This window comes from Musca domestica, unplaced genomic scaffold (assembly GCF_030504385.1).
Source record: "Musca domestica strain aabys unplaced genomic scaffold, Musca_domestica.polishedcontigs.V.1.1 42, whole genome shotgun sequence".
Taxonomy (NCBI): Eukaryota; Metazoa; Arthropoda; class Insecta; order Diptera; family Muscidae; genus Musca; species Musca domestica.
In genome coordinates, this window is record NW_026712329.1 from 2,522,136 (window position 1) to 2,537,685 (window position 15,550).

At 35.9% G+C, this 15,550-nt stretch overlaps 1 protein-coding gene across 2 annotated transcripts in view; it reads left to right on the forward strand.

Annotated features, from left to right (window-relative positions):
• The window catches only part of LOC101888171 (tubulin beta chain), a 173,916-nt gene extending 158,625 nt beyond the window's left edge, over positions 1–15,291 (forward strand). For both annotated transcript variants that reach the window (XM_059127048.1, XM_059127047.1), the window contains exons 6-7: positions 11,739–12,061; positions 14,429–15,291. In XM_059127048.1, coding sequence (XP_058983031.1) covers positions 11,739–12,061; positions 14,429–14,518 — 413 coding nt within the window. In that variant the 3' untranslated portion in view covers positions 14,519–15,291. The remainder of the gene's footprint in view (positions 1–11,738; positions 12,062–14,428) is intronic.
• Positions 15,292–15,550: the final 259 nt, after the last annotated feature.

The window sequence follows — 15,550 nt, forward strand, 5'->3', positions numbered from 1 at the left end:
TATGTCAGAGATATTACACAAAGAGAATCCTTAACATTGATGATTGCCTTATAATCCTCTGGATGTCCCGTTCCCTAAGTTTTCCATTACATTCATGGTAATTTGCCTTCTTAATTTTCTTCTTCCAATCTCAAATTCCTTTTGAAATAAGTTTAGCAAAAAAAAAGCTTTTTATGATTATTTCTATGAAAATCGTATTTAATCTTTCCTTATTCTCAAGAAAATGAAAGAAAAAAACCTTATTGAAATTTAAAGCAAAGATAATGCACTCTCACATATATGGGCCGATGTGTGCGTATAAAGATTTATTCGAGAACATTTTAATTTCAAATGGAAGCAAAACCAGCAAAGAAAGTCCTAAAGTCGGGTGGGGCCGACTTTATGATACCCTACACCACTTTGCTAATTTAGTAGAGCTCCACATAACAATTAAAAGTTTTTATGGGAGAATTCAATCATACACGCTATGATTATAATTATAATTTAAAGTTTAAAGGACTAAACATGCCGAAGCATTTGCATCTTTTAAATTCGGACTTGTATTGACCATTTGGTGCACAATTAATTTGAAATCGGATAAATATATATATGGGAGCTATATCCAAATTTGAACCGATCTCGATAAAATTTGGCAAAGATATTTCTGAGCTGTATTTGATATATTTCCCTGAATATCGTTGTTACGGAGTGTATATTACGGTTGTGGGTAACAAATATAACAAATCGGATGAATAATATATATGGAGGCTATAGCTATATCTGAACCGATCTTCACCAAATTTGACATACTAGCTTCTAGACTCAATTCGGTCGTATGTGCCAAATTCCATCCCATTTGGACAAATATTAGACGTTTGGTGCACAATAAAAGGTAAATCGGACGAAGTTATATATGGGAGCTATATCCAAATCTGAACCGATGTCGATAAAATTTCGCAAATGTATTTCTGAGCTGTATTTGATATATTTCCCTAAATATTGTTGTTGCAGAGTGCATATTACGGCAGCGGTGGACAAAAATAATAAATCGGATGAACAATATATATGGGAGCTATAGCTATATCTGAACCGATTTCGATCAAATTTGGCATACATATTTTCAGGCCTAATTTGGGCGTATATGCAAAATTCCATACAATTCGGGCTGATATTACACGTTTGGTGCACAATAAAAGGCAAATCGGACGAAGATATATATGGGAGCTATATCTAAATTTTGACCGATTATCTCCAATTTCAATAGGGTTCGTCCTTGGGCCAAACAAATGATCTGTGCAAAATTTCATCTGGATCGGGCAATAAATGCGACCTGTACTTTGTTTACAAAAATACATGGACAGACGGACGGACGGACAGACGGACGGACATGCATAAATCGACTCAGAATGTGATTCTATGCAGATCATCAAAAGGAACTATGGGTCTATCTCGTTTCCTTTTGCCTGTTACAAACAAATGCACAAAGACATAATACCCTGACCACCTTGTGGTGTAGGGTATAAAAATATACTCCTGGAAAATCCCTAAATGCCTTGCTTCCATAATTCCCATGGCAAAGAGAATAGAAAATGAATTCGGACTAAAACAAAAGGCAAGACTAATGGCATAGTAAGCAACACAAATAAGAACAACAACAACAACAAGGGGGAAAAGCTACGAATCTTAATTAAAAGACACGTTTAACTATTTATTACCTGAGCAACGCAACAGTCGTCCCATATATTAAAATGTGTTGTTTTTTCACACCACCACCACCATCATTGCCGGACACCTTGGCACAAGCATCACCATTGCCAAAACAACATTGGAAAATAAATTCCAATCCCCGAGGATGCAAAAAATAAAAACAAAAATATTTTTTGCCTTGCTTTGGAGTAGGAGTTGTGTTTATTTTCTTTTATTCCCCATATTACTTCCCTGTCCGGCCCTCATCCTAAAAGTACGGGATAGGGGTATACATTATTCACGAGAAGGGAATTTGGACAAAATATAATATGTCTTGGAATAATATTTTAGCTCTCGGGCAGAAATTAAAAGCATGGGCCACCTAAAGCAGCAAAGGAGATAAAAATTAAGTTAATCCTAACATAAGGTATGTTCTTCTGCCCCAATTTTAATTCAATGGTGAAACAAATTGCCAACTGGGTCTAAATATTGAGCATGCAATAAAATCTGCATTTATTGAACTTACGGCTAAAAATTTTGAACAATTTCTCGGCAACTTGAAAGTTTTTGATATTAAACCAGTAAAGAATGTATTATACCCTACACCATACATGGTGGTGTAGGTTAGAATAATGCCGGTCCAGCCTGACTTTTCTTCTTTCTTAGCTGCTTTATTATTGAAAACTTTTAGTAGAGCTGCATAAAGGAAATAAACAAAAGATTAACATCGAATTGCACCAAAATAAGGAAACTATATCTTACCCTACAAGATCGACGCGGAATTTAATATGAGACTAGTGTTTAGGGCTGGCCGGAAGTCTACCCTTTTTTTTGGTCATCGGACAATATTAAGGTGTAAAATAGACCCTAACTTTTATGTAAAAAATACGCAAATTTCCACTAAACTGGGAATATATTTAATACCGGCGAAATCAGAAATACATGAAGAAGTTACTTCTGAACGTTACAGTGTTGCTGATAACCAATATTGGCACGAATTATGGCCTTCAAACGGCCAATGAAACCGTCACACTCTGTCCGAATGTTGCTGTGCGGGATTTTGTCCCATTCCCGGCGAAGCGCTTGCTTGAGGTGATCGACACTTTGGTATTTTTTAGTGCCAACCTTGGTTTCCCAAATACTCCAGACACAATAGATCAACGTATTGGTATCCGGAGATTTTGGTGACCATTCTGCACTGCAAATGAAGCGAAGAACCTCATTTTGTAACCATTCTTGGGTGTCGCGTGCTCAGTCATGTTGGAATGTCCAAGATCTGCGGCCAAAATATTTGCGTGCCCAAGGCTTTAATACACCCTCCAGAATATTTTTGCGATAATATTCGGCATTTATTCTGATGCCATGGTCGATTAATACGAGCGGAGAGAGACCATCGGCTGTTATGGCGGCCCACACCATCACCATGGCCGGCGCTTGAGTTGTGGTGGCCAACCGAAGGTGCACATTTTCAGCTGACCTCTTTGGCAAGTAAACACGATCATCTTGTTTGTATACAAACTGCTTGACAACGAATGTTTTCTCATCGGAGTTGTCGGACGAGTTGCTTAAAAATGACAGCAGTCTGAAGTTGGTTGCAGTTTTTTCATCTCAAACTGTATATAAAAATAGGTACAACCTATATGTAAAAAATTGATGTTAGTTGCTTCGCTTATAAGTTAGGAACCGCAGGACTGATTTTGAAAATTCTTACGAAATCGGAATGGCCTCTTGGTAAAAAAGGATTAACTCTAAGAAAAAATATGAATATTATTATTTACATATATTTTCTAATTTCATTTTATTTCTCAATATTTTTCCAATTTGACTTACCATTTTGGATTTTACATTTTAATACCCTCCATCTTGAATGGAGGGTATATTAACATTGTAACATCTCCGTCCGTTTGTTACTTTTCTAAATGTTCATCGTAGACTCCATAAAATATGTATATTCATGATCAGCTTAAAATTCTAAGTCTATATATCGATTTCTGTCTGTCCGCCTATCTTCCAAATTTGGCAAAACAACTTTTATTGTGTCTAGGATGGTTGATATTGAAAATGATATATACCAGTTTACGTTTTGGAATAGCCGCCATCCTCACTTTATTTGGCATTCTGATGATATTAGACACATTATGCATCGGATTTTTTTTTTAATTGATGACATTAGCGACTTTGTTTCAAATTTCGTATTTGAAGTTCGTGGACCTATATAGACAATTCTCATCCAGGGGTTTAAAGTATTCCGAAGGAACTCCTTTTGTGGATTTTGAGACAATTCGATTGAAAATGTGGCTACAATCATCAAAATAACGAATATCAGAAGGTACCATTATAATGGGAATATACGACAACGTGCACCTATATAGATAATTCTCTTCCAATAGGTGAAGTACTCATAAAGAACTCCTGTTGTGGATTTTCAGACAATTCTATTTAAAAACAATAATCAAAATACCGAATATCGGGAGGTATCGTTATATGGGGCATATACGATATCGTGGGCCTATATAGACAATTCTCTTCCAGGGAATAAAATACTCAGAAGGAACTCCTTGTGTGGAATTTCAGGCAATTCCATTGAAAAATGTGACTAAAGTCATCAAAATTCCGAATATCGGGGGACCATTGTTTGGGGGCTGTACGATATCGTGGACCGGTAAAGGCCATCTTCGAACTTGACCTGCCTACACACAAAGGGCTTTTTTCCTATCTTAATTCGTTTTGACTCTAGCATCGTCTTATAATTTGACGCTGATCAAGAATATATATAATTTTTTGGGTCTAAAATTATTATTTAGATGAGTTACAAACGGAATGACGAACTTAAAATACCCTCCTATGTATGGTGGAACATGCTAACTATACAATGGTAAGGGCCTCTTTCATTTTCCGTATTGTAAAAAAATATCAAAATCTTTTTAATAAACGTAAGACATAAGGGTAAAAAGTCACACAAGACGGCCTACAGCTTAAAAAGTTAGCTAAAATAACAAACTGTAAATATCCTACTACGCCGCATAAGGTATATGCAACATACAAATCTCAAAACGCTCTGAACACATCAAACATAAATACGCCTAACTGCCACCTTTATCACTCACAAAACATTGTCATTAATCGCCGGAGAAAGGCCTTGTAACAGGTTGGCTGTTACCACACCAAAGACCAATAAATAATGTGACCAACCTGTCTGTATGCCTGCCTAAATACGTTCCTCTACATACCACTACAGAATACGCCGCTGTGTTACCAATTCAAAGGGGAAGTATTTAATGTATAATTTCGGAAATATTTCACAGCTTAAAACAAGCGTTTTTTTGTTTTGTTAGAGGAAGTCTGAGCAAAAATGAGAACGTAACGCGTGCGAAAACAAAAGAGCAATACGCACAGTGGTTAGAAAGCTTAAATCTATATATTCTAAAGATTAGTGAAATAACTGACTGATCTAGAAGCAATGCACAGACAAAACGGCGGAAGCTAAAATCTTAAAATTTTACTAGAGGGTCAGTCTTGGCCCGTAGATGATAAAACTGGGTTTTTGGAAGTTCGTACTAACATGGTACGAAAAGAACTAAAATGTATTAAACATTGAATACTTTGTATTGAATAAATGAAGTGAGCAAGAATTCTGAAATTTCGAATGAGAGTCATTGATGGAGCGCAAGACGGTTTTTAGAAATTTGAATTTTAAGGGTTCCATAATTTCTAAAATGGTACTAAACCTCTAAATTGGTACCACATGTGAACGGTTAGAGCTAAAAACATGAAACCTGGTATGAGAGGAAGCAAGGTTACAAAGTAAGTTTGACACATGAAAGTGATTTTGAAAAAGAATAATAAGTGTGCAAACTGTACTAAAAAGTACTAAATTTGGAACAGTTTAATTTAGGTTGAATGGATGAAACTGGAATTATGAAGTTTTGTATTGGGATTCCTTTTGGCGGTAGGTCTTTTATAAAGAAGTGGTTTTGGAAATGTGTACAACAAATGCACGATAGGTACTAAATAAAAATATATTTGGTACAATCTGGGTTTAGGTGAACATATACCACTTGTAATCTGAAATTTGGTAATAGGGTCTCTTTTCGTGTGTAGCCTGGATATATGGAGGTGGTTTCGGAAATATGTACTATAATTTTACAAAAAGTATTGAATGGTACTGTATTTGGTATTGGGTAATGGGATAGAGAAAAATGCTGAAATTTGCTATTTCGATTACTGATGGTATCTTTGTTTGATATTTGCAGGTGGTTTGGAAATGTGTACTATAATTTAACGAAAAGTACTTAATAGTACTAAATGTTCTATTGGGTGAATGAATATAGCTGAAATTCTGTCATTTGATATAGATGTCAGTGTTGGTGTATGTGGTTAAGATATGGAGGTGGTTTTTGAAAATTGTACTTTAATTGTTCGAAAGTCCTAAGTTGTACTAAATTGAATATTGGGTGAAAGAATAGTGCTGAAATTCTGAAATTTGATATTGAGATCTCTGTTGATATTTGAAATTGAGATATACAGGTGGTTTTGAAAACATGTACTACAAGTGCACTAAAAATACTAAATAGTAGTACTATTTACGTCTAATTTTGTACAATTTGGTATTTACTCAATACCTGTAGATACTGCTTGTAATTTGAAATTCGGTATTGGGCTCACTGTGCATGTGTAGCCTGTATGTACATATGGAGGTGGTTTCGAAAATGTATATTATAATTTTAGGAAAAGTACTGAATGGTACTATGTTTTGTATTGGGTTAAGGGATAGAGGTAAAATTCTGAAATTTAATGTAGATGAGACTGATGGTGTCTGTGGTCAAAATATGGATGTGGTTTTGGAAATGTGTAGTAGAATTGTTTCGAAAAGCACTAACCGGTGCTAAATTGGGTATTGGCTGGAGGGATAGACCTGAAATCGTGAAATTTTATATTACGATAACTGTTGGTGTCTAGTATTGAGATATTTTGCGAAAAGTACTATGAGGTACTAAATTTGGTATTTAGTGATTGTATAGAGCTGTAATACCGAAATTTGATATTGTGGTCTCTGGAATTCAGATATGGAGTTGGTTTCTTAAAATTTGGAATAAGTGTACAAAAGCTCCAAATTGTACTAATATTCTATGATTGTTGGGGTCTCGAATGGAGAGATGATGATGTAGATTGCTTCGGATATGCGTACTAAATGTTTCTAAATTTGGTGTTAGGTGAAGCGATGGATCTGGAATCCCGAAATTTGATCTTTATATTGTTAGTTTATATGGTCGGGAATAGTGGAGGCTTGGGAATAGTTTGGAACAGAATATTGGAAGTGGGTTCATTGTTCAATGGTTTTTCTAATATCCCCCCTCGGTAAACTTTGAAATGAATGATTTTAAAGATTTTTTGGTGTAAAAGCTATCCTGTTATTCTTTCTGAAAAAAAAAAAACAAACTTGAATAATATATAAAACATTGAAAGTCTAAAAAAATTTGGTACGATGCATGACGTTTTGAATAAACAAATTTGTCAAATTGAACAAACTGTGAATATTGAGTACTAAAAGCCATAACTCCAACTATTGGAACGAATCTTAAATGTTAAGGTGGACTTTTCGCTGACGAAGTAAAGGGCACTTGCTAGTATTTCACAATTTCATAAAAATGGAATCTCAAACGATTTTTTGGGTTATAACATCCACTTGTTACTGCTGCTCTTTTCCCAAATACGAAGTCCATCTATTGTTTTTCTAATATCAGTGTCTTCTATCTGCACTGCTTTGGCCACCTTATACCGTGCAACACTTCAGCCTTCATATTCCCGAAAGACCACTAATTTTACGCATAAATTTTTTGATTAATTATTTTGCCATGCAAAGCTTCATAGTTAGTGGTGTGTGTGCGTGTGTATGATTTTGTTTGTATACATCGACCGTGGCTCGTGGCATGACAATGGTTACACCATCCAGAGTATACAACCTGGTGTTGTCGGATATGAGGTGCAATATATACGCAGAGCTCCTCCCATTGTAGTTATGCCCCATTTGTCTTAATATTCAAGTGGCATGCAAACATTATCTCCGCATCTCGCTGTATTATTGGTCTCAAAGGTCTTAAAGTCAAATTATAATTAGTTTTTTTTTTTTTTTTGCTGTTTTTGTTATTTGGTACTCAGTTTAATTTTGTAAACACATTTCCAAAAAAACGTCGTTATTCTTCCCTTCAGCTTATTTTACATTTCACAAGCCATTAATCCATCAAATAAAATGGTCTTTTGGGTAGATTGTTTTGACAAATCTCTTTGAGAGATGTTGCTACGGTGTCGGCTACTTATTGAAGTTAGCCTGAAAAAAAAGAACTTCAGGAGTTCGAGGACGATAAATGTGCTAAACGTCTAATTTATATTATTTGTGGTGGTTGGTATTGAGAAATTGTTTTGCTAGCAATATTTGAAATTGTCGAATTAATGAAACCCCACAAAATTAGTTGTTGTAACTACAAAAAAGAAAGTGAGCTGCAGTCACAGTCCGCAATAATTTAAAAAAAAATAACATTCTGTATATCTGAACCCCTTTTTAATAGGATGAACGCATCTCTCAGGCAAGAGAAAAAAATAATTACTGGAAAAACTCAGTAGATTGTTAAGGTAGAGCTGAAAAGGCAAGAAACGTTTATATCGCATAGTAACCTAATTAGAGGGGCACCTAAAAAGGTGCAAAAGACTCATTTCCACCAAAGATTTCTACCATACCATAAATAATATGTCCGTTTGAGTTTAGCATTACGGTCTATGTTTGTGTGTAGCCTGGGTATATGGAGGTGATTTTGAAAATATGTACCTGTAATTGTACGAAAAGTCCTGAATGGGGGATATTGGGTGAGGGATAGAAAAAATGGAGGTGGTTTCGGAAATTATACTTCTAAGAAACGTATTGAATAGTACTATATTATTCCGTATTGAGTGAATGGATAGAGAAAAAAAATTGATAACTGTTGGTATCTGAGATTGAGATTCGACTTGGTTGGTATTTGGCGAAGGGGTAGACCTGAAACCATGAAATTTTATATTACTATAACTGTTGGTGTGAGGATTGAAATATGGAACGGGTTTTCACATGAGTACTACTGGGTGAGATGAAAAAACTGCAACCAACTTCAGACTGCAGTCATTTCTAAGCCACTCATCAGACAGCTGTTAAAATTATTCCAGTGTCAGATTATTATATTTTTAACAAGCGTACAGAAGCATTTTGGTGAGAATTTTCCAGAAAAAAAGTTATTCGTGATGTTATTCAGGCGTGATGGTGTGATTTATTTGTATTTGGCTCGAAACCCACAAGTAGCTATCGTTAGAGCACTCCAGCATTTAAATGTGTATAAATCTTTTGTGTCACGTACCATCGCTCGTTACCGTGATACTGGTATCGTAGCCCGAAGTCAAGGAAGTGGACGGAAGAAAACAGCAACATCAGCAGAAATGGTTCGAAAAGTAAAGAAGCGACTTAATCGAAACCCGCGTCGCTGTGGCCGAAAAATGGCTCGTGAGCTGAACATATCGCAATATTCCATTCGGCAAATATTGAAAACTGAGAAAATGAGATAAATAACCATTGCAATAACTTACACCGCAAGAGAAGGAAAATAGTCTCAATAGAGCTAAAGAGTTGTTTCGCTTGGCCGAAAGTGGTGAGCTGCCGAATTTGGTTTTCTCCGATGAGAAAACATTCGTTGTCCAGCAGTTTGTAAACAAACAAAATGATCTTCTTCACTTGCCAAAGAGGTCAGCTGAAAATGTGCACCTTCGGTGATGGTATTGACCGCCATAACAGCCGATGGTCGCTCTCCGCTCGTATTTATCGACCGTGGCATCAGTATAAATGGCGAATATTATCGCGAAAATATTGTAGAGGGTGTATTGAAGCCTTGGGCACGCAAACATTTTGGCCGCAGACCTTGGACATTCCAACAGGACTCAGCATCATCGAACTCAGCACGCGCCAACCAAGAATGGTTACAAAATGAGGTTCCTCGCTTCAATTCCAGCGCACAATGGCCACCAAAATCTCCGGATACCAATCAGATGGACTATTGTGTCTAGAGTATTTTGGAAAGCAAGATTGGTACTAAAAAATACCAAAGTGTCGATCACCTCAAGCAAGCGCTTCGCCGGAAATGGGCCAAAATACCGCAGAGCAACATTCAGGCAGCGTGTGACATTTTCATTGGCCGTTTGAAGGCCATAATTCGTGCCAAAGGTGACCAATTCGAACAAATCTAAATTTATTGTACAATTTAATGCTGTTTCCGACAATTTTTGCTTTCATTCAATAACATTTAAAAAAAAAGTAAAAATTATAGCTCAGAAATAAGTGTCTGAAGTTTTATCAAGATCGGTTCAGATTTGGATATAACCACCATATATATATGTTTCATCCGATTTGTGGCTTTAAGTCCCTCACATGCGTAATATGCACTCCACAACAATGATCTTTGGTATGGGATATCAGATACAGCTTAGAAGTAAGTGCTTAAAATGTTGTCAAGAACGGTTCAGATTTGGATATAGCTCCCATATATATTTTTATCCGATTTCACGATTATTGTGCACCAAATGGCTATTATCAGTCCAAATAGATTGAATTTTGGCGCTTCCGATGGAATTCAGGCCAGAAGCAAGTACTTCAAATTTTGGTCAAATCTGTTCAGATATAGCTATAGCTCCCACATATATGTTGCATCCGAATTGGTGTTTAAGTCCCTAACATGCGTAATGTGCACTCCACAAGAATAATATTTGATACCAGATATCAGATTGAAAACACCTCTGTCAAATTTTATTGAGATGGGTTCAGATTTTTATACGCATTCGATATACATCATATACGGTTACTGTCCACCTTATATGTAATATCAACCCAAATTTGATAGATTTTTTCATATTCAACCGAATTTTTCCATTTGGTGAAACTCGGTCCGATATATCTATTGCTCCAACAAATATTTTTCATATAACTCTTATCGAAGCCATATCATGCATTATGCAGCGTTTTTATTTTGTACAAATTTCATTTTATACGTCAAATTTGTTGAAGATCGATTCAGAGTTGGATATAGTTCCCAAATTGTGACTACTCAAAGCCATGATACGCATTCAAATAAGGTTCATAGTTGATATCATCTATTCCACATAAATTCCCAATATAAACTATTTTGTTACGGGAGCTCTACTAAATACGTATAGTGGTGTAGGATATCATATAGTCGGTCCCAACCGACTTTTTACCTTTCTTTACTGGTTTTCTTACGTTTTTGACTGTTAATTTAATAAGTTTCCAATTTGGTATGGAATATCTTTATATGATTTCACGAAGCTCTATCATTTACTCTACAGCAATCATCAATCATTAATATCTAAAGAACACTACAAACATCTATTCCAAATAACACGAAAATTGCGACATCTAGGCGGATGTACGTCGTTAAAGCTACTTAGAATTTTATGTCTATGGAGTCTCCAACGCTTATCTCAAGGTGTTGAATGACAAAGTTAATCTTAGGCTGGAGGGTATAAACATATTTTGCAAAAAAAAAAAAAAAAAAACATCTCAAATTGGTATATATTCTATATTCCATTTCTAGGGTGGTCCTTATTCCGGGAATTTCCCTAAACACTATGCTGTATAGCTCCCAATGAAAATTATGATTCCCTAAAACTTCACTCCTTTTTGTTCCCTTCCCGCAACAGGATATCTCCTTGTTCAAGCTCTTAAACAATTAATAAGCTCTCTACTGTATTCATACTCATCAGTTTGGGAATGCTGTACACTTAACACATCGCCCCCTAAAGCATAATTCATAGTAACGATAATTTTGAATGCCAAAATGAAATTACTGAAATATTTGTGTTGCCCTCGTGGGGCAAAAACCACCACTACATGCACACAAATCAACCAATATGTCCTTGTCCCTATATACAACAAATCTCTGTCTCCCCCTTAATAATTAGAAATTGATACCCAAAATTCATACGTTCGTTGTAATGTTTGTTTTTTATCCCAAAAGGTTGTGTTTTTTTTTTTCTCCTTGCAGGTCCCATGTCGATGAAGGAAGTCGATACACAAATGTTGAATGTACAAAGCAAGAATAGCAGCTATTTCGTCGAATGGATTCCAAACAACGTTAAGGTCGCCGTATGTGATATACCACCACGTGGCTTAAAAATGTCGGGAACATTCATTGGCAATACCACTGCCATCCAAGAGATCTTCAAGAGGATATCGGAACAATTCACAGCTATGTTCCGTCGTAAGGCCTTCTTGCATTGGTTCACCGGTGAGGGTATGGACGAGATGGAATTCACCGAAGCTGAATCTAATATGAATGATTTGATTTCGGAGTATCAACAATACCAGGTATGTTTTTCTTTCTTGTTCGTTTCGGTTTCGGGTTATCCGGTATGTGGGCGTGTGTGTACATGCGGTTGTGTGTGCGACACTACAATGGGTAATGGATGGAATATTCGTGCGAATTTCGTGTTGTGGGGAAAACTGACCGTACAGTGACTGAAGTTAGAATATGTTCAGTGAAATGATATTCATTTTTATAGTGATCTCTAATGCGATTGCTATCAATAGGGGACCTGGAAAATAGCTTTAAGGATGTCCAGTTCAGTTGAAGAACAGTTCTATACATAAAAGTCCCCTAAAAAGTCTTCTATCTCAGAAAGCCTATAAAAGATCTTATATCAAGCCTATCTAAACCATAATTTTGGATTTTAAGAATCTTTTTCAGAGACAATTAAAACCGAATATTTGTTGGTTTAAAAAAATAGAAAAAAAAATTAAAAAGAAATTATTATAATTGTTTAATGCGTAAATAAACAAATAGCCTGGTCTACCAACGTGCCGAAAACAGCTGACCATGAGAAAAACAGGAACATGCCAATCTAGTCCGCATACACGAAGGGTTTGTCTTTCGGATTTATTAATTTCATAGCAAATACCAAGCGTGCAGGGGACTGCAATCTTTAGAAGTTGAGTGGCATTTCTGTTGCTATTAGGCAATTCGAGGTAGCAACACACTTCCCCGTAATAATCGTATCCTCAATTAAATTATTGTGTAGTTTTTATACCCTACACCACATAGTGGTAAGGGTATTTTGTGCATTTGTTGGTAACATGGAGAAGGAAACGAGATAGACCCATAGATCCTTTTGATGATCAGCATAGGATCAAATATTAAGTCGATTAATGCATATTCATCAGATTTTAGGTTTCTTGTGCACCAAAAAGCTAATATCATTCCAGATGGTGTGAATTTTGCTACATCTGACCGAATTCAGCCTACAAGCATGTGCTTCAAATTTGGTGAAGATCGATTCAGATATAGCTATAGCTTCCATATATATGTTACATCCGATTTTTGGGTTTAAGTCCCTCGCATACGTTATATGCATTCCACAAGACTGATATTTAGCACCAGATATAATACACACCCTAGCAATTCATAGATCAAATTTCATCAAGTTCGGTTCAGATTTGGATATAGCTCCCATATGTATCTTCATCCGATTTTAGGTTTCTTGTGCACCAAATGGTTAATATGAGTCCACATGGTGTGAATATTGGCACTTTTGACCGAATTTAGTGTAGACAACGTATGTTTTCTCGTCGGAGAAAATCACATTCGGCAGTTCACCACTTTCGGCCAAGCGAAGCAATTCTTTAGCTCTTTTGAGTCTATTTTCTTTCTATTGCGGTGGAAGTTCTTGCACTTTTTACCCCGAGCTAATTTTTCGATATTTGCCGAATGGAATATTGCGATATGTTCGGCTCACCAGCCATTTTTCGGCCACTGCAATGCGGGTCGATCAAGTCGCTTCTTTACCTTTCGAACCATTTCTGCTGATGTTACTGCTTTCTTTCGTCCACTTCCTTGACGTCGGACTACGCTACCAGTATCATGGTAACGAGCGATGGTACGAGACACAAAAGATTTATTCATATTTTAATGCTGGAGTGATCTTATGATAGCCACTTGTGGTTTTCCATCCAAATATGAATAAATTATACTATCACGCTCGAATTCCACCGTGTTCTCCAAAAAGATTAAAAAAAAACACTATTACAGCTTCTAGAGCTATTTTTGTTATTTAATCTACAGAAGATCCGTTTAAGGTCTACTTTCCATAATAAACCTGTAGAAGGGTTTCCTATAAAACACTTGCTATGAGCATTCCTAAGCACTTATAAAATTTTGAAAACTCTTAGAAGATATATTCATTTAAATAATACCAGTCAAAATATCTGCTCCTATATTTATTCCATCGACTGTATTCTAACGTTTGGCTACTGGAACGGACATTTGATTTGGAGTAAACATAAACGTCCTCATATTGTATGATATGGTCATGAAATGTATGTGTGGATGATGTGCGTCCATTCGGTATAGCCCCAACAAAATACAAATATGAATGTATGTGCATGTATGTGGCATATGGTTTACGGTTATAACGCATTCACACACACCCACACCCACACGTACTCGAATAAACCATCTACTGCCATTGCATCTGGACGACTTTACCAGGAATCGGAAGCTGTTTGATGTTTGATATTTTTTAATTAAAAACAATTTTTCAATGATTTTTCCTCCACCCCTTCCCCCTGCCAACAATTCGCAACACAATCTTTGCACAACGTAACGTTTCGTCGATTGGTTATGTTTATTTGTTTGTTTTCATTGTTTTCCTTTTTTCTTTTTTTTTTGTTTTGTTTCAGGAGGCAACCGCTGATGAGGATGTTGAGTTCGATGAAGAGCAAGAAGAAAATGAGGCATACGAAGCTGATATTCAAAATGGTGGCATGTAAATACACCCATACACACAGCGAAGTATGCAAACACTCACACACACACACACACTCACTCACAAAAATTGAAGGATGGATGGATGGGTTAATACAATCCATGCTGCATGGGAAAAAACGCTGCAGTTGTACAAACAAATAGCCGCATATATTTATGTACATTGTCGGACGTAAATTTAAAAACAGCAAATAACCGTCTCCACCAACTATAACTCCAACAGCCGTTGCCGCACTCTACCTCTCTGTGTCTGTAGTCAACTACCTAACTCATCAACCTGATGATGACCAATGTCCATACATCACAACGGAGGGAAATTATTTAAACGTCTTTGCTATCCTTGAATTCCCAGGCAATCAACCAACCAACCAACCGAACATCCATTGATCCTGACCCAATCGTAATTATCCTTTACTTGTCCTTATGTGCAAATAAGTGTGATGTGTGTCTGTGATGGCATACGATGTGCATGCATAAAATCGCCAGCAGCACTTCTTATCCTACCAAAAAAAAATACATATATTCCCTACAATAACATCCCACCTTTTAATATCAACCCCTCCCAACATTCTGTAGAGTAGAGGTTAATTTTTTAAATATTATTTTTTTATTATTATGTATTTTTATTATTATTGATAAAAAAAATGAAATACCAACTGTTTGTAAATCCGCAATTTGCGCGTAATTAATTCATACCAATGTATTTGTGTCTCTGTATGTCTGTCTGTCTGTTTATCTGTTTTTCAATAAAACGAAATAATTATTACAAAAACTGGAAGTAACCTATGAATCCGGTGTGTGTTTTTTTTTTTATACCCAGCAAAGGATATTTATTGAAAATGGAAATTCAATTCTCTAATTGCCTTCGACAAAAATATTTAAAATAATTCACATTTGAGTCGCTGAACAACCCTGAATAAAAATAATAAAATAAATAAAATATTTTTTAAAACGTACCATAAGGTACCATAATTCCTGCAAGAATATTTTTAATGAAACTAAGATTAAAGCTTTGATGGTTTCTTAAAAGTAATCTT